At 32.0% G+C, this 11603-nt stretch overlaps 1 protein-coding gene across 1 annotated transcript; it reads left to right on the forward strand.

Annotated features, from left to right (window-relative positions):
- The first annotated feature begins 4274 nt into the window (after window positions 1-4274).
- On the forward strand, window positions 4275-5215 carry LOC107886572 (vacuolar iron transporter homolog 2.1). The gene has a single exon (XM_016810571.2). The coding sequence runs from the start codon at window positions 4289-4291 to the stop codon at window positions 5051-5053; it is 765 nt and encodes a 254-aa protein (XP_016666060.2). The 5' UTR covers window positions 4275-4288; the 3' UTR covers window positions 5054-5215.
- Window positions 5216-11603: the final 6388 nt, after the last annotated feature.

Genomic DNA, 11603 nt, shown 5'->3' on the forward strand with positions numbered 1-11603 from the left:
GTTTTAACATTGTTCATCACCATTTAAATAGATTTTTTCATTAAGCTTTACTTAGAAATGTTGGATGGTGTATTATTGTTAGGTGTGTTTTGATTTACGTATTGGTTTCTTTATATTATTGTCTATAATTTGTATAATATGTTAACCATGCATATTTTCCATATTTGTTACTTTGTTTTTCATTTCCGTATATTATATCACGATTGTTTTTTTTGCTTAAAATTGAACATTTCATTTTCTCAACTTCAAATAAACCAAATAAATCTATTTCAAGTCCGTTTTTATAATTGTTCCTTCTTAAAAACTTCAAAAATAAGGTAATCGTATTTTGGGAAGTTCGAGAAATGGTGCCCTAACTTACTGAGTTTCAATTTTTTCTCGTTTAACCCAAATGACGAATAACCTTTCAAAATTAAAACGCATGAATTTCGAAAATCAAAAGACAAGCTTATTCTCGAGGTTTTAAAATGTCGTGTCCTAACGTACTGGATGTGGTATTTTATTACTTCGAGACAAGAAGGTCTTTAGTATCCGTTTCGATTTGTTCAAATATTTTTTGTAAAACGAATATTCATAAAAAAGGATCGTAAAAGTTTGAAACAAGGCAATATTTCGTGTTTGGAAATTTCGAGAAATCGTGCCCTACGTGCTGGGTTTCGATTTATCGTTTGACTGAATAACCTAATATCCTTTTTAAAATTTCAATGCATGAGTTTTAGAAATCATGAGATGATTTTGGCATTGAAGATTTGAAATGTCGTGTCCTACGTGCTGGATGTGATATTTTATTTCTTCGGAACAAGAGAATCTTAATATCCACTTCGAGTTATCCAAGCATTCATAAAAAGGGATCGCATTTTAAAATTTATTTTAAAATCTTTTCAACTTTCGACATTAAGACGTTAATTAATCTATTAGGTACCAATTTTGGGCGTGACGAGGGTGCTAACCCTTCCTCGTACATAACCGACTCCTGAATCCATTCTCTCAAGTTTCGTAGACCGAAAATGTTGTTTTAGTAAACTAAAATGTTTTATTAAAACAAGGGTGATTCGATCACACCCAATAAAGATCGGTGGCAACTCCCGTTTTTCGTTTTCACTTTCAAAATTAAAGTCGATCCCTTTTTTTTCAAAAAAAGGGTTTCAACAAAAAGCTTATACCTTTATTAATTATGAAGGGGTGGAGGGTTTGAGCAAATAAATGTCATTGTGATTAGATTTTATAGGGTGTTCAATTATTTGCAGGAATCACCTATATTAGTAACCATTGATCTTTTGAACCATTATATATATTTCAAAATTTCATCATTATAATTATCATTATTAGGTTTACGATTTTCATTAGTCAATTCAAATAGAGATTTATATTTTAAAAAATTAATTTTATTAAAAAATAGGATTTAGTGGGTGTAGGGTGTTTTATTTTAAAAAATAATTTTAAATTAAAAAAATGAAGATAAAAAAAACCTAAAAGAGTGTAATTGATGTTTTAGAATTCATCTATACCTACGGTACAAATAAAACCGTCGGTATATATAAAACTTATACTAGCGAATAAATTGACTCGTCAATATAGCTAGTCTTCTACTAACAACAACAAAATGTGTTGGTATAAGCTTGATTATATTGACAGGTAAGTAATCCATCATTAAACTTATAGTGACAGAATTTGATCAGTAGTAAAAGTAAGTGTTGGTATACGGTAAGTTGATAAATACCTTTTCACTTAAAAGAAAGTATCTCGTGTTATTAGTGATTTATGATATTCAATTGAACTCTCGAGTCATGTTAAAATTTACCGGGTACATATATTAATTTGAATAAATTTATCAACTAGATTAATTAAAAAAAATCATTTAATTCAACTTAAATCAAATACTCACCTTTAACTAGATTTGTTTCATGAGTTAGGCTATTCGCCCAGACTCGAAGGCTCGTCTGAAATTTGGGAGAGTTTAGGTAAAAATATCGAACTCGAAAAATGGGTTTGGGTAAAAAATTAGACCCGTTTAAAATATAGGTCGAGCTTGGGTTTGATCATTTAAGGCCCAATCTCGACCTAACTCGACCTATTTTTAAATTTATAATACTTTATATTATGTTATTTTTATATACTATCTAATTTAGAACATATTAAAAAAATTAAACCTATACTAATAATGTCAATATGAATATATAAAAATTTTTAATAAATAAATTATTAAATATTAAAATAAAATAAAATAAATATTTTTTAAAAAATAATTAAAAATAATATAGGCAAGCCTAAAATGAGCTTGGGTTAATATTTTAGAAATATAGACAGATTTGGACAAAATTTTAGACTCATATTTTGAGTCGAGCCAAACTTAATTAAAAATAAAGTATACTAATATCATGCTTAGACTTGATCTGATCTCAGCATAAGCACCTCTACCTTTAACCACTGCAGTTGAAAATACCAAAAAAAACTCAGAAACATCACATCTACAAATCAATGTAAAAGATTCAATTCTATCAATAAAACCAACAAGAAAATGGAATAAAACTTGCCTGGGGAAGGTCTTAAAAGGGTGAACGAAATGCAATCTTTTGTTTAATTATTTTAGCCAATAAGGAGGTGTGTCGTGTGTGGATTGTGGACTGCACAGTTAGAATAATATACTATACAGTAGATGTGATCTATTTGCCCTCTTTCGTCTGGGATATTGCACTTATAAGTTATTTCTATGTCAGCAGTCCATTGTTTTATGCATTCTAGCACTTCAATTAAATGACTTACAACTCAAAATTATTATTATTGTTGGTAACATTATTACTGTTTTTGATAATAATAATAATATTGTTATTAATATTTATATTTTGATATCTAAATTTGATTTTAAGGTTCAAAATTAATGTTTAACTTTTTTTTGTCCAATAATTGAACTTATTGAACTTAGTTTCATAGTTCAAATTGGTTCAAACAAGTTATTACAGTAAGAATTAGTATTGACAAAAAACTTAAATTCACATACCAATTAGAATCAAAAAGCAAAGTTCATGTATCTAATTTAAGTACTAAATTGAACTTTAAAGCCAAGTTCGAGTGAAACTTGAAGCTAAGTTCAAGTATTGAATTGTGTATTTATCCTAATAAGAATATAAAATTTAATTGGTAAATTTTAATTTAAATATAGAAATCATATTTGTTTTTAGTTGTGTTCTAACGTATGTATGAGATTTGTCGAGGTAAGAGTGTCACTTGATTTGTTGGGAACCATTCTCAAAGAGCCTCACTAGATCTATCGAACACCTTGATGATGATGAGGGTGATAGACCATTTGAGATTTAGCTTTACTTGCATCATTGATACGATGGGCCTTAAGGTTTTTAGCAATGGTTTCTTGGTTGATCGGGATTCGTTGTCAAGTTAGTTGGTTTAATGATGGCAGGTTAGGATGCAATTATCGGTAATTGATCAAAGTGACACATTCCTGATTTGTTTTTGAATCTTTTCAGTGTTGCGGTTATTGTTAATTTTTCTTTCTCCTTTATTTAATTTTGTTTTGTAAACAATTACATTTATGCATCAATTTATAATATTTTATTTATCGTTTGTACTATGTGTAATATATTATTTATTTACAATTACTATTAATGAAACAAAAATTTAAACCATATATATATATAAACCATATTTATAATTTATAATTTATATAAATAAGAGACAAATTTACGATTTAACATCCGACCTGATTTTTGAATAGCAAATTTAAATCAGGAAACTAATTTAACGTGAAAAGCCAAAATGAATAAGTTCTTTACTCAACAACCTGTTTTTTGTTGAACTTTAGTACAGCTTAACTTACAACTATAATTTTGTTTGCTATACACTTTCTATATAAACTAAAATTAGTTGGTTGAGTTTTAGTTTGATTGATATAGACATTGTTGTCAATGATGGAGGACATAAGTTTAAGTGCGCTGAAACGTATTATTATTCTATTTATAAATTAAAAAATAATTATAAATAATTTTAAATATTATATTAAACAGAATAAATATAATGAAAACTTATAACGAGTTTATTGAAAATAAATAAGAGAACTGATAGATAGTGGTTTCACTTAGGCTCTAAACTTTCTAGATTTGGGTGTAATACTGGAATCCAATTGTTTAAGAAATGAACTAAAAACTGATGGGAATATATACATTAACTATTATAGCGTGTGCCTTCCACACTCTTTTTTTATCTATGAGCTAGTGGCCATCGTATTCATTGCCAACACATGGGTAGTGACATCATTGCTGATTTTTCTCTTTAAATGTTCTCCTTTAAGGGCGTGTGTCCTCCACAAGCCTTCCAATCTCATAGATTATTAGAATTATTTGTATATTCTTGTTTTTTGTTCATCATGGCTGCTTCTCAAACTCTTCAACTTTCATCGCTTAACAACGTTGAGATATTACCCATACAAGTCATTGGCATCGAAGAAAACAAGATTCAAGAGCCTGCTGTTGATGAATTCGATTACTCTCAAAGAGGACAATGGCTTCGAGCTGCTGTTTTGGGAGCTAACGATGGACTGGTTTCCGTTGCGTCACTAATGATGGGTGTCGCCTCAGTTAAAAATGACATCAAAGCTGTGATGGTTGCCGGTTTTGCAGGATTGGTTGCCGGTGCTTGTAGCATGGCCATTGGAGAGTTCGTATCTGTATGCACCCAAAGGGATGTAGAGATATCTCAAATGAAAAGAGAGAATCGAGAAAGATCATTAGAGAGTGATGAAAATGATGAAAAACTGCCGAATCCTGGACAGGCTGCTGTGGCATCGGCTTTGGCTTTTGCAGTTGGTGCGGTGCTTCCCCTATTGGCTGCTGCTTTTATAAAGCAACCTAAGGTGAGGATGGCGGTGGTTTTTGTGGTGGCTAGTGTGGCTTTGGTTGCTTTTGGAGTGGTGGGTGCTTTGCTTGGAGGAACTCCGGTGGTGAAATCTAGTGCTAGGGTGCTTGTTGGTGGATGGATGGCGATGGGTACTACCTTTGGGCTCACCAAGTTGATTGGAATCGATCATGGGATGCAAATTTGATTTGAATTTACTTTGCTTTTGCTTGGCAATAAATCGTTTCTTCTCTTAGACATGATTCATGGCTAGTTTCATGAATTTAGTAGGCATTAGACTTCTTTCTCTGAGCTGTGTATGAATTTCTCAATTGGTGACAATTGTGATATGTAGGGGAAAGTTTATTAATAACGTTCCAAGTGCCACATGTTGCTAATCTAAAAGATAATTTAGAAAGATTTCAAGGATGTTCAAACTATTTAGATTAACTCCTCAAACCCTAGACTATCCATGCAGCCACCATAAGATTCTCTCTCTTTAAAATAGTGTTGTTGCCCCAGCATAAAATAATAATTTTATAAAATTTAAAGGAATTATATAGCTAATTTACTAGTTGAGGTGGGCAAGGCCTATCCTCATCCCTGTCACAACCCAAACCCTCCTTTCACCCAACATTTGGTGCTCTCAAGCTTCACCCTTCTTTCACAAATAGAACCTTTCTGCCATTCTCTCTTTCGTCCTTCATGCATCCCCAAGTCTTTCACATCCTTTATTGCTAATGTGTGACGCCAACGATTTTTTCCAAAATACGGCTCCCGTCCCTCTTGCTCATCTCCTTTTTGCACTCAACCTAACATATGGCCCACTTAGGCTTCTCTTATTGTTTTCCAACACAGAACTCTTAGCTCCCCCACCTCTCTCCTCAACCCTCAGTTTCCGCTTGTTTCTTTCCATATCCATTCATACGAAGTCCTCACGCTTCCTTCGACCTTACCTTATCCATGTGACGCTTCCTCGAACTTCCCCATTATTTTTTTCAAAACAGAGTTGTCAACCATTTCATTCATCTCTCGTTTTTACACGAGGCCCTAAGCATCTCGTCTTTTTTTCCAAAATTAAGATTCCTCATCCCCTTTCACTCAATGCTCGGGGTTAAGGCGTGACTTTTTCAACTTCCTCCTTGTGTTCTAATATCCGGTTTGCTTATATGATATTATCACTTTTAATAAGATTTTATATTTATATTTATGTTTTTTTTGCCTATTTATCCCAAGACAAATGAATCCTATTTTATCCCGGTTTTCTCTTGTAAGTAAGGTTACAAACCGCTAACTAGAGTTGTGGTCCGATCCGAAGATCGAAAAGTGGAAGGTTTTAAGTAAAAATATAAGTTTGAAAAAGAGTTTGGACAAAAAATTAGACACATTTTTTAAATGGTTCGGGCCTTAGGTAAGAGCTTTTCAACCTTGGCTTGACCTGAAAGTATCGATACCCTTAACAAAGTATCAAGACCCTACCTGATATCAATACCGTTCTAAGGTTCAATGTTTTGAAAATTAAAGAAAAATTGCCTGAGTATTGATACCCTCCCCAAGGTGTCAATAATTCATAGCAACTATCGATGCATTCCCTATTATATCAATACTATAGGCTTTAATATTGACTAGGTCAATATGGGCCCGGGTTTAACATATATAATCTAGGTCGGGTTTAGATAAAAATTTAAGCACATTTTTCGGAATGGGCCAAACCCGGGCCTATCAATTGGACCTAAAATTTTGTTAGGGTCCGATTCATAAACAATTCTACTTCTAGCTAAGGTTATTGAGATATAATTTTTGTTTACCTTAAAATAAAAATAAAAATAAAAAAAACAAAACAAAAACTTAATTTGATAGAACTTAGAATTATATTTTTAAGAAAATTGTAGCAATGCTAAAAGTAATACCAATTGTTTTAGATACTAATGAATAATAAAGATAAACATAACGATATGCTTATGAAGTTTGGTTTCTCTACCTTTGCGGGCCTTATCCAAAAAGATAATCCATTATCTTAACACATCATACAATAAACGATTATAAGTTCTAACACTCACTAGATTAATAAACTCTTTTTTTCACTTAAGATCTAGATCACTATCTTCTAAGTTTTCTTCCTAAAAACTTAGTTTGTAAACCAAAGTGACTTACTTGTTTACTTACAAAATGCACTTTGAAAACAAGTTCTAAATAACATAATAAAAATTCTCCACACTCTTTTACCTACACAAGCCTTTCAATATATAATTGTTTAAGGTTTGTTACAATAAAAATTAATTACAATCAATTTTCCCATCAAAAGGGAAAGATTTTAGCACTCCACACCTGACCAGATCATTGGGTCTGAATATGGGATACCACATTCGTTGCCAAAATAACTAGAATTAGCTTTTCATTCAAAATCAACACAAACATCATGTATTTTACCATATTATACAAAACATTTATATTGTTTATAAACATTTACAAGTCCTTTTAATTACTTATAATCATTTTTAAATGAGTTTTAGGTGTTCGGGATAAAGTTTGGATCTACAGAGGTCAAAACAAGTCAAAAGAGGGAAGGGACCCTGTTTTGATATACTTGTATCGTTGGAAGTATACCAGTAGAAACTCCTGCTACTGTTCATTTCTTGCTATTAGCTTATTTGTACCGATACATTTGACCACTTGTACTAGTAAAAGTTTGTCAGGACCCAAAAATTACCCCAGAACTAACCTAGTCTGATCCAAAACAATACTAATTCATTTAAACACATTATGAAACACTATAAACAAATTTTAAACATCATTTCAAGCATATTTAGCACCTTGAATCACATGTTCACAAACATGTACAAAACCTTACTAATATCGTGCATCAAATTCACTTACTTTGCAAACAAACAATATCTTAGACATATTATAAACATGGAAAATTAGGCATACATATCATCATATCCCTAGTGTAACACATATACACATCACCATACATATATGATTGCATTCAAATTACAACTCTTTAACATGATAAGTACCAAAACATCAAAATAAGCTCAAAGACTAATCTATGACACTTGGTACACTTACTATAAAACATATCAAAAGTTATACAAACTTTGTTGAGCTGAGAATTGAGTCCTAAATGTTGTTGTACTTCTCAAGTCCTCGAGCTCTAACGATACTTTTGTATGAAAATAAACAAAATCGTGTGCTAAGCAATAGGGCTCAGTGGTACTAACATGATTTGAAAACAAAATAAATCAATGCATAATTAAGTTAAACATAGTAAAAGTATACTCACCTATCATGAGACAAGCATTTAAACATTACTTTAATCAATTAACACATCAAGCTATAAATTGAAATCAAATCATGAAAGCATGCATCGGGATAGGCTACTCATCTAAGGCAAAGCACGAACTGGGATAGGCTACTCATCTAAAGCCTTTGCCTTTCTATTATCCTGCGACGTCCCGATGTCACCTTTAACTACATAAATTGCATTTTATTTATTTTAGTCCCTATAAGCCCTAATATCCGAAATGCTTGTATCTTTCGATATTTAATGTCAAATCTAGATCTAATTTCATATTTATTTATTAGGGACCTTGTACTTTCAATCTATAGCAAAATTTTCTAACAGATTTCAAACTATTAAATTTAGCTATAAAACTAACTAACGAACTTAGTTGAATTTCTAATTAAATCCAACATTTTTTACCACTTTCTAATATAATCTAACCTCATAATTCATAAATCTATAACTATCAAACTTAACCTCACAAAAATCCTTTAAAGGCAATTTTACATAGACTTGATAATTAATAATTTTAACATATGGGTTTGCTTAATCAAACTCAATTAATCATAATTCTATAAAAAATTCAAAAGGAAGACATGTATGCCTTATGAATTTTTGGATCGATTGAGCTAACGAAACTAAAAAATCCCCCCCCCCTTTTTCTTCCAAGCTATGGACGGCACAAAGATGAAGAAAAAGAAAAAGATGACTACTTTGTTGTCTCTGCCTCACTTTGTGTGTGTAATTAGCGAATTTAATCATGTTTAATTAACTACCTGAATGGCCATGGTTTTAATTTATTAAACATGGTGAAGATGAACGGTTTGGATGATTCTCACATGTTATCTCATGAATGAAAATGGTTAAATAACCATTAAATCCCTCGTGTAATGCTAGTTAAGCCCTCATACCTTTTCTAAATTAAATTTCAATAACGATCACATTTTTTCAATTTAATCCTTGTACTATAGTTAACAATTTTTTCGATTTAATTACTCGAATGTCCAGTAATACATTTTCATACTAAATATGTAATTCCTTCTATTCATAATTCCATATACTAAATTTACAAAATTGAGTTTTGAAATTGTATTTTTTTACACCGATTAAAATTGGGTCGTTACAAAGATAATCTGGCAATGTACATTTTTTATTCCACAAGTAACTTGAAAATTTGACAAGTGTCTTTTTTTAAAAAAATATTTATTTTTTAATATTTTACCATAATAAATCTCTTAACCGTACTTGTGAAATCTAAAAACTCCATGGTATTTTCATAAAACTAAGGAAACATAACGTTCACGATTCAAATTAAGGCTGAAAACCATTGATATTACTTTTTCTAACACTGACGATAAATTTCTATTTACAGGAAAGAAATAAATCCAAATGTACAAATAAGAATAATAAAATACTTGAAGAAATCAACTCATATAATTCTCTTAAGCAAAACATCAATATGGGCATTATCAGACGGTACTGCATCAGATAGAAAATTGCTGCTGGATTTTGGGAAAGCAAAGCATAGCATAGCATTTCCATTACAGGTTCATACAAGTTTAATTGTCCCACTAACACGTATATGCACTCAACTCAGCAGGCAAATGCGTGTGGCTTTGTCTTTATAAATAGCCATAATCAAAGCTTTCAAACATGTGGACCACATCTAGCAAGCAATCTGGTTTTCAAACTTGCGTCTGCAAAGGGGTTTAGGGTGTTCAAAGTTACGGCTTCAGGTGGAGGCTGGGGGGAGGGGGAATTAGAGATCCATGATCGAACGTGGAGGGATTAGGTCAGTGGGCGTTTTCCGATCTTGTAGCGTTGGACGATTTTTGTCAACATGATATATGCTTTTATTTATCGGAAAACGCTCACCTTTTAGTTTTGAGAATTCCCCATGGCTCAAGTTACATTGTTCCAACAAATAAAAACATATATCATGTGGAACGGTATGACCATGCTGTTCTCATTGGACCCTAAAAAACATGATCCAAAGAAACTTATTAGGTTTTTTAGGCTTTTCTTCTTCTTCTTAAGTATAATCTCCCACTTTCGTGTAAAAATTGCACTTTCTTAATATATCCTCCCTTTACAAGTGATCTCTTAAACTCTCATCAATGCTTTCTAAGTCAGACATCCACAAGACCTTCCACTACCTGCCATCTTTACAATTTATACTGTGGAAATTGTGTATTTGGTAAAATTTTTACTTGTATTTTCATTCGTTCAATGAATGTATTTATACAAATTATAAGAGAAGAAAACTGACTAAACTGACTATTAACAAACTAAACTATAGTTTGTTAATTCTAACAAACTTTGACTATTTCGACTAATTAAATTAGCAATATACTAATTTAATATACTAACATCCCCCTTCAAGCTAGAGAATGTATATCCAACATGCCTAGCTTGAACAAATTTTCTCGAAATGGAGCAGTAGCCAAGGATTTGGTAAACATGTCAGCCAACTGATCTTTAGAAGAACAAGGCAACAATTGTATCACACCAGTTGAAACTTTCTCCCTTACAATATGACAATCAATCTCGATGTGTTTTGTTCTTTCATGGAATGTTGGATTAGCAGCTATCTGTAAAGTAGAATTATTATCACAATACAATCTTGTTGATGAAGAAACTGGTTGATGAAGATCATCAAGTAGATAGTGCAACCATTGAATTTCACAAGCTGCTGCTGCTAATGCTCGATACTCAGCTTCAGAGGATGAGCGAGACACTATGGTTTGCTTCTTTGCTTTCCAACTAATAAGGGAGTCACCAAGAAAAATACAAAAACCGCTTATAGATCGTCTGGTTTCTGGACAACCAGCCCAATCAGAATCACTAAAGCCTCGAAGTAGCAAAGAAGAAGTTGCTGAGAAAAATATTCCAGAACTAGGAGAGTTCTTTAAGTAGCGCAATACATGATGAGCTGCCTGAAGATGCAACACAGTTGGTTTATCCAAGAATTGACTTAGCTGCTGAACTGCAAATGAAATGTCTGGTCGTGTTGATGTAAGATAAATGAGTCGACCAACCAGCTGTCTATAGAGTGTATTATCAGCAAGTAATTCACTGTCATCACTTCGCAATTTTGAGCTTGATTTGGTTGCCATTGGAGTTTTTGCTGGTTTACATTCCATGAAGCCACTATCAGTCAAAATCTCAAGACAATACTTCCTTTGAGATAAATGAATTCCTGCAGTTGACCTTGCAATCTCGAGACCAAGAAAATACTTAAGCTCACCAAGATCTTTGATTTTAAATGCCTGATCTAGAAAACTCTTAACTGTAGAAATTTCATGTTGATTATTACCAGCCAATAGCATATCATCAACATAAACAAGCAAGGCTGTAAAAGAATCATTTTCCTTTTTGACAAAGAGAGAATGATCAAAGGAGGATTGTTTGTAGCCAAGGGATAAAAGAGAAGCTGTAAGTTTGGAGAACCATTGTCTGCTAGCTTGTTTTA

Source organism: Gossypium hirsutum, chromosome A04 (genome assembly GCF_007990345.1).
Source record: "Gossypium hirsutum isolate 1008001.06 chromosome A04, Gossypium_hirsutum_v2.1, whole genome shotgun sequence".
Taxonomy (NCBI): domain Eukaryota; kingdom Viridiplantae; phylum Streptophyta; class Magnoliopsida; order Malvales; family Malvaceae; genus Gossypium; species Gossypium hirsutum.

Coding starts and splice junctions, on each gene's coding strand:
- LOC107886572 (XM_016810571.2), top strand. CDS start 4,289: ATGTTCTCCTTTAAGGGCGTGTGTCCTCCACAAGCCTTCCAATCTCAT.